The sequence below is a fragment of the Eretmochelys imbricata genome, chromosome 4 (assembly GCF_965152235.1).
Source record: "Eretmochelys imbricata isolate rEreImb1 chromosome 4, rEreImb1.hap1, whole genome shotgun sequence".
Lineage (NCBI taxonomy): Eukaryota > Metazoa > Chordata > Testudines > Cheloniidae > Eretmochelys > Eretmochelys imbricata.
The window spans coordinates 140900352-140917528 of record NC_135575.1 but is presented as its reverse complement, the minus strand read 5'-3'; the positions used below and the strand labels follow the sequence as shown (position 1 = coordinate 140917528).

Here is a 17177-nt window from a genome sequence, read left to right as displayed (position 1 = left end):
CCTAGAAAATGTATGTCTCATTGCTGCGCCAGTCCCCCGCCCTTCCTGCTCTGAGAACACCAGAGCAAAGAATGAATTTAAGTATTATTTCAGTGATGTCTTTTTCTTTCACCAAGTTCCCCCTACACCTCCTAGAGAGCCCAATGTTTTCTTTTTGGAACTCTTGCTCATTAGAGGCTGGAAGGGGTAAAGCCTCAGCTGGAGTAAACTGATGATTCGGAGCTACACTGATTAACATCAGCTGAGGGGTTGGTGCAATAAAGTATATAATTGATCTTACTCTATTGTACCCTACAAGGCTCCTTTGGTTTAGTGGATTGCACACAGGACTGGGAGCCATAACTTCTGGGTTCTATTCCAGGGATTCTCAAACTTCATTGCACCGCGACCCCCTTCTGACAACAAAAATTACTACAAGATCCCAGGAGGGCGAACTGAAGCCTGAGTCTGCCCGAGCTCCACCGCCCCAGGTAGCGAGGGGTGGGCAAAGTCAAACCTTAAGGGCTTCAGCCCTGGGGAGAGGGGGCGCCTGTGCAAAAGGGTGTCCACCTCTACTTATTGTCAGTGAAACCACACAACACTGAACTGTTTTCCCTGCTCAAAAGGGTTGAATTTGTAAAGATCTACGCAATTCATGGTAAAAATCACATTCTGTTACTTTATTTTTGGTCCTGGGCAGCGGGGCTTAGTCTTCGGTTTTGGCCCCAGCAAGTCTAACATCAGCCCTGGTGACCCCATTAAAATGGGGTTTGCAACCTACTTTGGGGTCCCGACCTACAGTTTGAGAACTGCTATTCTATTCCTAGCTCTGATTCATTGGGTGACCTTGGGCAAGTCCTTTAAGCTCTCTGTGTCTCAGTTACCCCCTCTGTGTAACGCAAATAATAGCGTTCCTCCATTGTAAAGTGCTTTGAGACCTACAGATGTAAGGCCACATATAATAACTATTATGATATGTCTCGGCTCCCCAGAGTAGTTAATGGGTGGTTTCTCTCCTCCAAAGTCAGTCAGGCAGCAAAGGACCAACCAGACGCCATAGATTTGGAGCCAAGGTCCTCTTCTTTCAGGCCCTCTGGTTCCAAGCTCACTGGTCTCTTGGGCTAAATCTACATGCATTTGGGAGCCCATAGGAGCTCCAAGCCTGGATCTATAGACTTGGCCTTGCACTTACACTCTAAAAATAGCTGGAAAGACAGTGCTTCGAAGTTGTGGCTTGGGCTGGCGTTCAGGTTCTGCAGCAGCTTCAAAACACTGTCTGCACAGCTATTTTTAGAGCACTAGCTTGCACCCCACGAGCCCAAGTTTGTCAAGCCGGTCTGGGATACTCACTCCTATGGTCTCCAAAGTGCTGTGTAGATATACCCTTGGTGAGGAAGGCAGCAGGTGTCTTATATTGAGGGGCCATTTTGGAGCCATGAAGACTGCACAGCCAAATCAGGCTCACACCTTCCATGAGGTGCCCTAATTGGGAACCCTCCAGTGTTTTATTACAGGGCCTGTGTATCTGAAATGCCAGCCAAGCAGTGCCCCAGACACCTGCCAGTATGAGCAACTCCAAACTGGATGTCCTCACTTCATTTCAGAATTCCCCACGGCAGATCTAGGTGTGGGCACAACACCCAAGGGTTATGGTGACAGGAGAGAGGGGTACCCTCCGGACCACCCCTTCCACGTGTCCCTGTTTTCTGAGGAAGAAGCAGACACTCAACGTTCAGGCAGCTCATAAAAGGAGCTTCCTAATGAAAGGTAGCTATTTCTGACAGTCCCCCATGCTCTGTCATGCTCTCATAAAAAAAAATCCCCAGCGTTGCTTACTACAAAACGTGGGCCATCTTCTCAGCCTGGTGTTGGTCCCACTGGGCTCTGGTGAAGAAATCCCCCCCACTCAGACATCCTGGAGTCTCTCTAGCATGTGGGTTTCTCAACTAGCTCCACAGGGATCCAAACTTCAGACCTCGAAAGCCCCAGGGGCTCCACTAGGGGTATCTGTGGGAAATTCAACCGTATTGTGACTAGATTCCTAAAGGCCATGTACTACCTTAGGCTTCCAGTGACATCCCTGCTCCCTCCCTGGAACCTCAACAGGCTGCTCCAGGCCCTTTGTGCCCCTACTATGGTCTCCTGGATGATAGCACTCAGACTAGCGTCACCTCCACCTGAAGGGCAAGGGGGCTCAGAGCTGTGGCCTGCAATTGCTCACCTCATTTTACTTAAGGGAAAAGCAGCATTTCACACTTGTCCCCGCTTCTTTTCATTTTAAACAGGAGATTTCCCACCCCAATTTTTGCTGCGACTCCAAATGCAGAAGGAAACCTCAGACGCAGTTGGAAATCCAAGCGCCGGAGGATGTCTGTAGAGTCTTGAAGACCTACTTGTCATGAACAAAGGAGTGGGGAAAGCCCTATTCCTTCTTCATCCTCGAGATTTCCTGCAAGGGGATTAAAGCACATCTGACCATGCTCCCTTGCTGTATCCATCCTGATCACCAATACCTCTGCAAGCCTCCCTGCCCTGATTCAACTTCAAGCCCATTCTGTCAGAGCCACAGCCACTTCTTGGGTAGAGAGAGGAGAGGCCTCTTTTGGATGCGCTCTGGAGCGTCAGCTGCACCTACACCAATCGCCACTGACTGGACCTGCCTTTGCCAGCAGATGAAGCATTGGCATATAGAGTGCTCCAAGACACTAATTTATTACTGCCCCTAAGATGGCTTTCCTCAAGGGAGGACTCTTCCTTCCCAGACTGCCCAACTTTCTTCTCCTGTCACTGTAGCCCGTTCAGTTAGTTGGCTGTTAATTTCCCATTCTCCTCCCTGGGTGGGTGTTGCTAACCAGACCCATCATCCACACTGGGAAGCCAAGCCACAGAAAAACAAAAAATTTCTTACCTGCTAATTGGTTTTCCATGGCTTGCTGAGCCAGTGAAGACCCCCCACCCAGGCAGCCCTTTGGACTAACGGATACTGCCGGGAGCATGGTGTAGGCTAAGCAGGTTTAGTTGCCAGCTTTGGAAATCATTCACGGTGGAGCCTGGGAACAGAGAGTCTGATTTTCTGTTCATGAACACTGGAGTAAGTTGGGAGTAACTCCGCTTAAACCACTGGAACTACAATGGTAGAAGTGCAAGGAGAATTAGGTTCAGAGTGTCTGAAAGGGGAGGAAGGCTTGGTGCCAGATCTCTTCCCTGGACACCAGAGGAGAGCCACCCTTCATCATCCACGCTGCTTGTCAAGCCACAGAAAACCAATCAGTGGTTCTATTGTACAGAGTTCCCCACCTCCCTGTCTTCCACTCTTGCTTTCTGGATTTTTTCTTTTTTTAATTTAAAACATTCTTTTAAGCTTCATTCCAGGATCATTCTATTCTTCCCCCCAGGCAATGTTTCTAATCACTTTTATACCAGTCCTCTATTGCCCATTTTTCCTCTGCCTAGCATGACTTACAGAAGTCACTGATGGAAAAAACCTATTGGATCACCCAGTCCATCTCCTAGGCAGTATGAGATTGCTTCCTACAGTGCTTTGTACAATCTAGTTTTAAAAGCCCAAAAGAATGGAGCAGGCACCACTTCTCTAAGGAAACTATTCCACAACCCCATACATCTCACTGTCAGGAAGTTTCTCCATATTCAGCCTAAATCTTCCATTTCTTTTTATCTTTACTGGCTGTTATCATGAGCCCCCCTAGGCATTCTTTAGACAATTTATACACATATGTAGCTCCTTTAATCTTTCCTAGTAACTCAGTCCCTCCAGTCCTGATCCTTTTCTTTGTTCTTTGAATTCCTTCCAAATTATCAGGGTCTTTCTGGTAATCTGGTGTTGCCATCAAAATGTAATACAACTGAACACAAGTACAACTGATTAATTGATGGAACACATACCCCTTTGATAGCACAGGAGTTGCATGAGCCTCTGGTTCAACAACCTACTGTAGACCCATTTGATCACCATGCTGTGCATTCGGCTGATTGTTTTGGTGACATTTCCACAGCTGCATGCGACTCTTGTACTAAGCTGCTTTATGTCAAAGAAACAACACAGCTTTAGGGGCATTTCTGACCCCCAAATGGAAGCTGTTATCACAGCATAAGCGTACTGGATAGTTGACTCTGACGCAGGAAGGGTTCACAGTTTAGTACTGGGATTAGTGATGGGTTCAAACCAAAGCCCTGGGTACAAACACCTATACTTTTGGCATGTTTGGATCTGGAACCTAAGAACTATGTCCAATTACGATGCTTGCGAAAGTTATTAACAGGAATAATAATGTGCTTTTCGCTTACATAGCATTTTTCACCTTCCCAAAGCTTGAAGAATTACAGATATGGGTATATGATTACAAGTAAATGGTTTTCAAATCATTATAAACCCTTCCAACTTATTACAATGGTTGGAGCTGGAATATTTGGGAAAAAATATTTTAAAATATACCTGGTTTCTCTCAATTCCTATCAATGTTCCCTGGCTTTGTCTGTCTTGTTTAGGAAAACCAGCTGATATTAATTGTACTTCACATATTACCACAGTGAACAGCAACCAGATATCCATACTGGGTAAATAAGCTCTAACAACAGGACTCTGATTGATGAAAAAGAACAATTCCTGCTTAGCGTTCAGATCAGTTAAGCATATAGCAATCAAAATAAGAGGCAGAAAGAAGGCTTGCTTTGGCAAGTATACAGAGAACAAGATAAAAATACACCAAAATCACATAGATAAAAAAATAAATCTAGGTTACTTAGCAGTAACTAGAATCCTTTAAACATATTGCCTCCTCAGAGCCACACGCTTGGAAGTTGTATGCTGTGCTGCATCGATCCAACAGTCTTTAAAATAGTTAGCTTAGCTCTACATATGTGCTCAATGGGGGAAAAGACCACATCTATCTGAAGAGTCATGTCTACCATCCCCCCTCTATTCTTGTCCAGAACACAGGACGCAAGTGTATGTCTGCGGAGGCAATATATTTGCAGAACATCCTAGAAAAACTACATAAATCAGTGATGGAAGAGACCTGTTAAATCTGGTACTTCATCCCCTTCTTCCTCAGCCAATGCAGGATTATTGCCTAAAGTATATTCTCTAGTTTGTTTTTAAATGGCTAATTTATCTGGAGATTGGGTGGGTGAAGAAATAAATTCCTGGACCTGGTATAGTTTTCCTTTCCCAAAGTTACATTATGCATCAGTGGATGGAGAGGGAACAGGTTCCAGGGCCAAAATCTTTAGAGATGGGTCCCTATAGTTAATCTAATTAATCCACATTGAGGCACTTAAATAAGTGGCCTGATTTTCAGGGATGCTGAGAAGTGGCAGCTCCTGCTGACCTCATTTGGGAGCTGCAGGTGTTCAGCACATCTGAAAATCAGATCACTTCTTTAGACACCTAACTTCAGTCACCCAATTTGAACATTTTGACCTACATCTCCTGTCTGACTCTTAGGTGCTCATATGGCCACCCTTAACATGGTAGCTGAGTGCATCACAGTCTTAAATGTACTTATCCACACTTTCTCTGGGAGGTAGAGAAATGCAAGCTTCCCCATTGTATGAATGGGGAACTGAGGTACAGAGAGATAAAGGCTCAGCTCCTCAAAGGCATTTAGGCTCCTAACTTCCAGAAGGTAAATACCTTTGCGAAGCTGGGCCAAAGTGACTTGTCCCAGGTCCCAGAGGAAATCTGTGGTAGAGGAAGGAAGTGATCTCAGATCCCAGGCTAGCACTCTAACCACATAGCCATCCTTCCCGGTCACAATCTCAAGCCATTAGACCAGTATTGCCTCTGAATGAAAATCTTGTTTACTGTCAGTAGAATTTGTTCATGAAAGCTGTCGAACACCATCAAGCCTGATTCTCCTCTCACTTCTACTGGTAAAAAGCAGGAGTAATTCCATTGACATCACCTGAGTGCAATAGGATAAGCAAGAGCCAAATAAACCCCTTTTTTCCTTTTCCCTAAGAAAACATGTTTAATTGATCCCCAGAAAAGATGACAGCCTCCTAAAGAAATGCACAGCAAGGAGGCCAGGCTGAAATTTAATTGAGGATCTTATATTCCCTACTGCATTTGAAACAGCTCAAAAAAAAAAAAAAAAAAAAAGTTACCACCTATGGCACGAGATGTGTAAACGAAAGTCACAGGACCAATAAATGAGTCAAGCAGATAGAAACTAGATTTGTAAGAATGAACAAGGCAGCTCAAACCAGTAAATGCTGCTTTTGCGATAATAGGGAAACGATTGTTTATAAAGCATTACAGAGCTTTTTGGTTAATTGCTAAAAACACAGGGCCATATTCTGTTGTAAGTTACACCCCTGCAACCTGATTTGGTCGTATAGGTGTCACTGAGAGCAGAACCTAGCCCACTGTGGTTAGATAAAGACAAAGGGTATTTAAACTATGGGAAAACATGACCTCAAATCAACTGATTTGTCATGACCTTTCTGTACTGATTTTTTTTCCCCCCCCACTAGCTCTCCTCCTTCTGTCACTTGCATACTGCAAACATGGAAGGGACTCACTTTAATTAATACAAGGTCTCTGCAGACCACTGGAGATAATCGCACTTGTTTTCAGGTCATCTAGTCTTAATTGGCTCACACTGGGAGGGGATTTGCTGCTAGTTGACAGCAGAGATCAGTTAATGAGGTCTAAGGCCTTAGAATCCCAGGGAACAAAAATTAAGGCTCTTTCGAAACCATTTTTTGTTTAACAGATAGATGTGGAATACCTGTTTCAGAAACTTTACTCTGAAACCTTTACTCTGCTTATTAACCTAGACGCTTACCAGGTAAAATCATTGCATCTGTAAAAAGTCTCATCTCCGCACAGCAGAAGGATCTCACTCAGTTCAAAACTGCCCTAAAAGGAAGGGAGCTCCAAGTGAATTAGACTACTTTTACTCAAACTGAAAGGGCCAGGCACTATATAAAAATGACACTATATAAGCAAACAAAGTAAAAACTGTCCTGCAAGATGTGTTGTTCAGATTATAATTCCAACATGATGGGCTAACTGGACTGAAATGATTTAGGATTCATAATAAATATGAATGTTATATTTATACTTACAGTACAAATATATGTGAGAGGACACAGTGCCTTGTGATGTATCATTATGACAAACGAGATCAGCCAGGGTGCCCCTTCTAACAATCCACAGATGTGACTGTTTATGGGCTAGGGCTGAGCTTTGTCAGTGGAGGGTCCCACATCTGGAATCCACTTTTTCTGCTGGTCTGAGAGCTACTCACATTCAGGAAATGGTGAAAGGCTCATATTTTCTCCCAGGCTTTAGCCTGCTCTGTGTGCACGCCTGGAGGGCTAATGTGTTTGGGGGAAAGGTGTGGGGTGGGAGGTAACTGCTTGATGAAATATTGAAGAAACTAGGACAAATTCAGCAGTTACATAAATTGTGGTGGAAGTTGTATGTAGAACGTAAGTGGTAAAGCAGAGTAACTTGGCAATCAGTAATTGTGCAAAATGAGTGTAATTTACACTCAGAGGCAGAAATTTACATGTAGGAGGAAAAACAACTAAGCCCTGGTCTACACTACAGAGTTAGGGTGATGTAAGGCAGCTTACATCAGCCTAACTCTGTAAGTGTCTACACTAAAATGGAGCTCCCACCAATGTAACTCGCCCACTACACCAACTTAATAACTCCACCTCCATGAGAGGCGTAGCACTTAAGTTGATATAGTTAGGTCGACACAGTGTCACTGTAGACACTGCGTTGCTTACATCAACTGTTACTACCTTGTGATCCATCCCACAATGCCCACACTTACAGTGAAATTGTTGTAAGCGCTCCTGGTTAGGATGCACGCCAGCACAAAGAGCATAGTGTGGACATTTAAAAGCAGTTGAATTACCGCAGAGGCTGTAAGTCAATGTAACTTAAGAAGACTCAATTTTGTAGTGTAGACTTACCCTAACACAAGAGTGTCAGATAAAGATATATACTTTCAGTCGAAACAATCTCAAAACATTCGACAAACTCTGTGCTCAATCTTGCTGTCCTTACTCAGGTAACACTGGTGACTTCATACGTCTGAGCATTTTATTTATAGAACCACCACAGAAACACCCACTGCTGCTGTGAAGGGCAGTAGCCTACTGGCAACTGCAGGAAAGTGAGAGGTGGGGGATGTTTTGGCCAAGATAACAGGGCAATTCCCTAGTCTTACAAAAGTTTCCATGGGATCTTTAATGTCCAAGCAGAGCAAACAGAACACCTTAGTTTTTAAGGCCATATTTGAAAGCCCACCTTGAAAAGAAGAATGGCTGAGTCAACTCTGGAAATGTATCTACTCTACACAGATGAAGAATAGCTGAGCTGAACTTGTGCTTCTACGAAGTCTAAGAATTATAAACCTGATTGTTACAGCACTAAGCCATAAACTTAGAGATGTAAACTTGTAAGGGCTTGTCTTCACTGCTGAGTTAAGTTACAACTTGAATAATGCCATAACTCAAATCCTGCCCCGCCACAAAAACCCTTAACTGAAGTGCAGTTTTAATGTGAGTTGACCCACCCATTGAGGTATAGGCTAAACCAGAGGTGGGAAACTACGGCCCGTGGACCACATCCGGCCCGCGGGAATGTCCTGCCCGGCTCTTGAGCTCCCAGTTGGGGCAGCTAGCCCCCCGGCCCCTCCCCCGCAGTGCTCTGGGCGGCATGGCTGGCTCCGGCTGGGCCACACAGCTGCGAGCTCCTGCCACTCTGAGCAGCATGGTAAGGGGGTGGGGCGGCTGGATAAGGGGCAGGGGGTTCCGGAAGGTAGTCATGCGACAGGGAGGTTGGATAGGGGGTGGGTGTCCTGGGTGGGGGGGGGGCTGTCAGGGGGCGGGGTGTGGATAGGGGTTGGGGCAGTCAGGGGACAAGGAGCAGGGGGGGTTGGATAGGCATGAGAGTCCCGGAGCGGGGGCCTGTCGGGGGGTGTGTGTGTGGATAGGGGTTGGGGCAGTCAGAGGACAGGGGCAGGTTGGATAGGGGGTGGGGTCCTGGGGGGGCAGTTAGTGGCGGGGGACAAGGAGCGGGAGGCGGGTTGGATGGGTCGCGAGTTCAGAGGGGGGCAGTCAGGGGGCGGGAAGTGGGAGGGGGCAGATAGGGAGCAGGGGCCAGGCTGTTTGGGGGGGCACAGCCTTCCCTACCCGGCCCTCCCTACAGTTTCGCAACCCCAATGTGGCCCTCGGGCCAAAAAGTTTGCCCACCCCTGGGCTAAACTCAAGTTAGCAGAACTCATCAGCTCCTAACACAACCAATCTGTGCAGCTAATACAATCATTCTATGCAGCTCAAGTGCCATTATACAGTGGGGAAGTGAACTTGAGCATAAATAACTCTATTTAATTTTCAGTGAAGACATACCCATGACTTCTACTACAAAGAGCTAAGGCCACGTCTACACGAGCAAGCTTATAGCGGCACAGCTGTACCGATGCAGCTGCGCCACTGTAAGATTGCTCGTCTAGCCGCGCTATGCCAAGAGGAGAGAGCTCTCCCGTTGAAATAATAAAAACTACCTCAACGAGCAAGCAGTAGCTATGTCGGCGGGAGAAGCTCTCCCACTGACATAGCGCTGTGCACACTACCACTTATGCTGGCAAAACTTACGTCACTCAGGGGTATGTTTTTTCACACCCCTGAGTGGCATAAGTGGTAATGTAGTCATGGCCTTCGTAGAGCGTAATGCCTTGGTGGTACAAAGGCTGGCTGCCTATGGACAGAGAGCCCTAAGTGTTAAGAATCTTTTCTTGACATTCAATCTAGGTTTATGTCTATTAAAGTAAAGCCATTTGCCATTTCAAACAAACCATCTCTCAAAAAAATACAAAATTAATATGGGGGAGAAGTTATTTCTTTAGAGGAGAGAAATATAAATGTTACCCACTGCAATTGAGACAGCACTTATGACAGCTCCCAAGTAGCCCTGGATGAACTTGGATGTTGGAGAAGGCTTTGGAAAGGAAAGAAAAAAACAAAACAATTTCAACACAGAATTCTGGTTAGGAAAATAATTTTGAATTATTATTATTATTTTTTAAATGTTTGGTTTTGTCACAGCTGCTGGGTTATACGTGGCCCTGTTAGCTAGTGGGATTGCCAAAACAACAGGAGTTACAGCCTGATGGAGTAGGTTAAAGCAGTGGTTCTCATCCAGGAGTACACATACACCTGGGAGTACGTGGAGGTCTTCCAGAGGATACGTCAACTCATCTAGATCAATGTTTTTCAACCTAGGGGTCAGGGGATGCATATAGGAGGGTCGCAAGGGCAGGGCTGGCATGCAGGGTGGCAAGCAGGGCAATGCCACAGGGGGCCCTGTGAAGCTAAGTTATATGCTTCAGCCTGAGCCCCACTGGGCAGCAGGGGCTGAAGCATATAACTTACCTTTGCGGGCCCCCTGTAGTTTTTAAGTGACTTGAATCTTAAGGTAAGCAGGACAAATCAGACTCCTGAAAGAGGTAGAGTGTTCTGGAAAGGTTGAAAACCACTGAGTTAAAGGACTTGGAAAATTATTTATTTAGCACCAGAAATTTACTCTTTGTCCTGGAAATATTATACATAAATGCGATTTGGCAAAGTGGCAGAACTATTCACACCCACACACACATACATTATGAACCCAAAGCTTTCTGATTTAACTATAGCTCTTTGAAAGGTTATCTTGACCTGACAATTTCTTTTAGCTTTTAATGAGAATCTATTGCATGCAAGTGCAAAGGCTTCTAATTCAGCTTCATACCTTAAGCTCTCAGACATCATGAGAAGTGATACAACAACGTAAAAGTTTGGGGAAGGGGGTGTGAAAGAAAGACTAGGAGTAAGAACACTTTAGTTCTGCAACTGTATTGAGAGGAACACCCCTGGGATAGTAACAAAATGAGGGAAAGACTTGTCCCCCGCCTCCCACCAGGGGTTGTATATTTAATCGCCGAGTCTTCTTTTGTCATCAGAAAAGCCAAATATCTATCATCGTTGCTCTTTACTATGTTAAATTAAGTCACTTCTTACCAACCAAGACTATCAACTGGGCCAGCCCAATGGCAAACTGCAGTCGCGGCAGCACGTTGTCTGCCATGTAGGAGAACAAGATCTGGAAGAGAAACTGACTCATCTCCCCAAATTAGTGGCTCCCATGTGCACTGGAGAAGAGAGAAGCTTGGTGTCTGGAAAGAGGCCCAGAATCCCCACTTTTAAATGCTCTTGAAAATGATAGCATTAGATACAGAGGGCATGCCAATGCAGCTCCTGAGCTAGCTTTATCTAACCAGTTCTGCCAGTGTACCTGTAAAGAGAGAGGACCCTGCAGAACTCCTCTATGCAGTCACCCTGATTTCAAATGCTTGCAACCCGCCTGAAGGTGTAGACTGAATACTGCGGAATCACACTAGCAGATGGTTCTTATTAGCACTAACCAGCAAGTACCAGAAGGAACCAGAATCTAGAGCTGAGAGGTCCTGCCTTGGGGAATGGTTTTATGTCTGGTTGAGGTTATTTGAGTTACCAATAAAGTCAAACCCTAGGAAGGAGCTAAATTAGGATTACAGACAGCATGCATACATTCTACCAACCAGAATAGGAACTACACCTGCTTATATCACCTAAACCCAGACCAGCAACAGCCCTGCTATTCTGGAACAATACCCCTGGTTTTGGTACTTTGAGGATTTGAACAAAGGACAACCAGGGACTAGACTGAAAACAAACTCAGTCCATTTATTTTCTAAGACAATTTAATAGTGAAGGCTCCATAGGAGAAAGGCCAATCCATAAACCTGCTGTGGCACCTACCCTGCAGTTTCTGTTAAAGTCCAAGATTCAGGAATTACGCTTCCAGTGTCAAAAAAGATCAGACTTACTGTAGATACTGCCTATGTAGCATCTCCTCACCTTAGTTGCATTTCGGTTTGCATAGTTGACACATGCGTTGTGGCTCTGATTCAACCACTGAAAAGGAAACAAAAGGAAATAAGAGATACAAACAACTGTTTTAAAAAAGAGAATGTATCTATGTCACTACTGCTGCCAAAAAAAACCAAAAAAAAAAAAAACCCAAAAAACTCCCCCCTCCCCAAACATGATACAGAAAAGTCCACTTTATCCAATTATACCTCCACTGGGTCATGGAAGCTTTGTGATATCAACGAGAAGACTGTTATATGGCTGTGAAAGTACAGGGGTAACGGAGAGGAAAAACTAAATGCAGAAATGTAGGTTATCCACTCTACACACACATACGCACGCACACAAACGACCGCCACCCCTTCACATTTCTAAAGCTTTGTGCATACTTAGAGTCCAATCCATTCCCCTTTTAAGTCAAGGGGTGTCTTTTAAATGACATCAATGGACAATGAATCTGGCCCTCTGACCACAGTACTAGCTGCAGTAAAGTTTAAAAGGGACACGGTCCGATAGTTTAGTCCCTAAATTTAGGTTTTTTAAATAAAAGTTTTATAAAATCTATTAATATGAATATTTTCATGATACTTAAGAAAACCCAGTAAAAACAGTGGGTGTGCTCAGACTTAAACATCCTATTACAGCTATCCCAGAACAACAACCTTGTGCTATTCCTATTATTGGTACTAGCCTAGAGGTTCCAACAGAGATCAGAGTCCCATTGTGCTAGGTGCTGTAGATACACATAGTGAGATAGTCTCCCCCACTGGTCTTTTGTTTAAGAGTGGCTGTTTGATCCCTTTAGGGGCTACACCCAAAAGAAAGACAAATAGGCTGGTCTCTCCCACCTGTCTGGGGGAGAGGGGGGAGCGAATCTCTCCTTGGTATCCTCCACTGTCACCATTTTGTTATATTGCATCCCACTCCTGGCCCTACAGTTGACATCCCAGTGTCTCTGACCCTCTCCTTTTCACTCGCATTAAATTCACACAAACACGGACGCACACTAAAACTAGAAAATAAAAACACACCCTAAATTAAAACAGTAAAATTGTGATAAAAACTGATCTAAAGCTGGAAAGATCAAACCTTTTTAAAAATTCTTTGCATAAATGATAGCATCATTGAAGGGTTACAGAACACGGCAATTTTAACATTAAACATTTTTCTTCCTGCTCTGTTCCATGACATCCCTTATAGAAAGTTGCAGGATATTATAGGCCCTAGCAGCCAACCTTTTAGACGCTCATTAAACTCAGTGGTTCTCAAACTGGGGGTTCATGGGAGGCTGGGGATCATGAATCTACTGTACCATTTAGGGGATATGGACTGGATGATCTAGTTGGTATGTCCATCTCTGACTTCTAGGATAAGATTTACTCCAATGGAAGTGTGCCAGCAACAGTAATGGCAACTGGAGAAGAGTAACGCCGTGCTTTTGAACTGAAGTGCTTTATCCACAGCAGTTGTGAATTAAAAGAACTACGGTTCCCCACCCCACTCCCAAAGCAGGGGCCACACATAATGTGCTTCAATGTAAGAGTAGGATAGTACTGGTTCTTCTCCAGCTAATGGCCAGAACCTGAGAGGAGAGAAAGAAGAAAGGGGAGAAACAGAGTCACCAAGTGGTTAAATGTGGGGAAGGCATAGGCACAGAAGGACCAAATTGGGAAAAAGCGGTAGTGATGGCCCACAAGCATGTTCTTCCTATTGATCTCAGAACTTTCACATAAAGGAATACATGGGGCCACCAAAATTTGCCTTTTATGCTAAAAAAAAAATATGATTTATGAGAATTTTGTTTGGCAATAGGTGTTTGGAATTTGTCCTGGTTTCCAAGTGAGTCTTTATAAAGCTCCACTAATCAAACTCCACTGAAGTGGTCCATCGAGCAGAGCTAGAGAAACTTCTGTAACAGACACTCAACCAGGTGGAATTGGGTTTCATTGAGAACCCAATACTCACCCCTGCTTGATCACCATCCCACAACTCCACCCCAGTTACAGACCAGAATCTCAGCTCAGAAATAGAAAACTGGGACAAGTTTTGCCCCACTCCCTTCCTACCTTAAGCAGTCTTTAGAATGGGGATGGATCAGTGCCCTGTTATCCACTCTCTGGCTCTGCTGTCTTCTGGGGCGGCTGGCTGATACACTTCTGGACTCTTCAGGGGGTGGCTGGATGGCCCACTCCCCCTGTCTGCAGAGTTCAGAGGGGGTGGCAATGGTAGTAGGGCCACTCCCCCCACATCCAGGAAAGATCGACTGGAGGGAGGGCGTTCTGAACATTCCCTCAATTCAGCAAAAATGGGACTCCAAAGGCTCAGAGGGTCCCACTCATGCTGCTCCAATGACTGCTTACCTCAGTCTGGGGCCTGACATGCCCTGGACTGCAACATGCGTACTCAAGGTGCTGTGGTTAAAGTATGTCAGTGCAGGCGCACAGGGCTGCTCTTCTCCAGCTCCTGGTCAGAACCTGAGAAATGATACTGAAAGGAGAGAAGAAGGGAAAGAAACAGAAAGGAGTCAGAAAAGGAGAAAAGGAGGGGGAAAAGAGAACTGGAAAGATGGAGGGTAATGGGGATAGAGGAAGAAGGGAAAGAGGGAACACGGATGGAGGAGCAAAAACGCTCTCTCCCTGGGAAGTCTGGTGACCCCCATATTTTTTGCACCACAAATTAAGTTGGCATCTGAAGTTTGAGAGAAGCACTCCCAAAATGAACCTCTCCTGTTAACATTGTGATCTGAGGCAACTTGGTCTGACAGTGGGTCCAGCAGGCCGTCAGGACCAGAAAAAGTTTGAGAACCACTGAAGCAGCCTCCCAAGCATGCTCCGAGTTAGTCAACTTGAAGGCTATGTTCCTTTTCTTTGCTGTGGGCTGGGATTGCATCTGATCACAGTTTGTCAAGCAGTCAGAATCCTACTTTTTGCATGTCGAATTCTACCGCTACATAAGCGCATGTAACTCCCAGTGAAGTCAATGCTGTTCTACTATTGATCTGGGACTTGAAATTTGTATATTCTGTTAATGAATTTATCTTGGATTATGCTCTTGTGGCTTGTTGACTTTTTTTTTAAGAATACTCTTTCCAGTTCCAAATAAGGATTCTGACACCCTTATTTACACTGAATAAATGTATTCTTCTGAGCGTACGTGCAGTGTGCCTCAGGTGGCACGTAACCAGGATTCATCACTGAATTTGGTCCACTGGTTGGATCATTAGCTTCCCCAGCCCGGGCCAGGTACTGATGGGGAGTGCGACGTGAGCGCTGATCCATGGCCCCCAGTAACTGCATAGTAGTCCCTTTCATTTCAGTGAGACTTATTGCACAGTAAGGTACTACTCACAGTGTATATGAATCTGGTCCTTGAAGAATTTCACAAAACATGTCTCATGTGCTCTTCATGCGTCAGTATAATAATGCCAGCATCTGTAATTTTCACTCCATGCATCTGAAGAAGTGGGTTTTTTACCCACGAAAGCTTATGCCCAAATAAATCTGATAGTCTTTAAGGTGCCACTGTACTCCTTGCTGTTTTTACAATTAAACAGGTTTTGTGCTGTGCTTGTAGCTGGAGTCCTAGTTAAGAACAGACCCTTCAGTTTACCCCTTCAACTTTCTCTAAGTACAGAACACAAGGTTCACCTTTCACTGTGAACAGGGACTCTTTAGGGTCTTATCCTGCTACCCTTAATCACATGAGTAGTCTTTACACATGCCAGGAGTCTCATTGACATCAGTGGGGCTACGCACATGAGGAAGGGTAGCATAATCAAGTGTCTGATCCTGCCCCACTGAAATCAAAGGGAGTTTTGTCACTGACTTCATGAGTTCTTAGGCATCATGACAGTGGGAGAAGTGAAAAACTCTAGACATTTCCAGCCACACTGCCTCTTAAAATTGTATATTGCACAAGATGCAGCTTCAGCGTTTGAACTATGTGGCCATAACTTACCTTGTTGTAAACACAGCCACAAGCTACTAGGATACGCTTATGTTTTCTGTTGACTGCACATACCCTTTCCAAAGTCCTAGATAGTTTGCATTATGCCTTGATCTTCCACGGCTGGCATGACATTTTATAGCACTATTTACTTTGAAGGCAATAAACAAAGATTTTTAAGAACAGCTTGAATAAGTCTTTTTATTTCAATTATTCAGAATTGCTTATTTGGAATAACCTTTACTATGGCTCAAATTCTCACACACACACACACACACACACACACACCCTTCTTAAATAGCTTTGTACAAAGAAACTACGTAGGGGTAACTGCAGAAAATTTAGCCAAGCCCCCACTCCCTCTCCCAAACCCGACTCAGCACGCAGAACTGGCATGGAGCCCAGCTATCAGCAAATGTGGAGTCTTCTGCATGTAAGTTCCGCTGCCTTGGGGACCTTCTGAAGCCTCAGAGCCCTGTGGATGAATTTCACTAAGAGAATATGCAGTGTAGCTGTAGTTGTGTCGGTCCCAGGGCATTAGAGAGACAAGGTGGGTGAGGGAATATCTTTTATTGGACCAACTTCTGTCGGTGAGAGAGGCAAGCTTTTGATCTACACACAGCTCTTTTTTCTAAGAGCTCCGTGGAGTTTAAAAGCTTGTCCCTCCCACTAACAGAAGTTGGTCCAAAAAAAGATATGACCTCACCCCCCGCCCTTGTTTTTCTGACAGAATATGTCCTTTTCAAGGTATGTAAAGGCTGGAACCTAAACTACTTAACAGAATGTCTTCAAAACAGCAGAGGTGTGAGCGTCAAGGGCCTAATTCTCCATGGCTTTGCACCTCGTGTCATCATTTACACTTGAGCAAAGTGGGTGTATAGTAATACAATTTGGATTTAGCACCATTTTACACCTTCTTTACACAGGTGTACATGATAACACAATGTGCAAGGCAGTGGAGAATCAGCCCCATGGGTTTATTTGCAGCATACTCCAGTCCTACCAAAAATTTCCAGTTACATCCAGCCATACCATCTTCTCATTAACTAAGATGCTCTTGATGCAGAAAAGTAAATATGCCTTAGTCACACTGTCCTCATTTTTTGGGTCTGTACTGGAGATGTAATTCAATGATGCCTTTCTTTTTGTCACACAAGTCCATAGACTCAATGTGCCATGGCAGAAGATTGTTACCTGCCAAAAAACAGTGGACACCAGCGTCTGGTTTGGCAGGAGAAGACCAACAACCTACAAGAGAGAGGAACGATTAAAAAAAAAAAAAAAAAAAAGCATAATGAATACACTGTCAGTCTCTTTGTGGG

At 44.7% G+C, this 17177-nt stretch overlaps 1 protein-coding gene across 8 annotated transcripts in view; it reads right to left on the bottom strand.

Moving 5' to 3' along the window:
• SFXN5 (sideroflexin 5) overlaps positions 1 to 17177 on the bottom strand; it is a 171634-nt gene that overhangs the window by 97428 nt on the left and 57029 nt on the right. For all 8 annotated transcript variants that reach the window (XR_013346040.1, XR_013346044.1, XR_013346043.1 and 5 more), the window contains 3 exons: positions 17050 to 17103; positions 11899 to 11955; positions 9896 to 9961 (listed from right to left, as the gene is read on the bottom strand). Coding sequence is in view for 3 of the 8 variants with exons in the window: in XM_077816054.1 (XP_077672180.1) it covers positions 9896 to 9961; positions 11899 to 11955; positions 17050 to 17103 (177 nt within the window). In the remaining 5 variants the exon portion in view is untranslated. The remainder of the gene's footprint in view (positions 1 to 9895; positions 9962 to 11898; positions 11956 to 17049; positions 17104 to 17177) is intronic.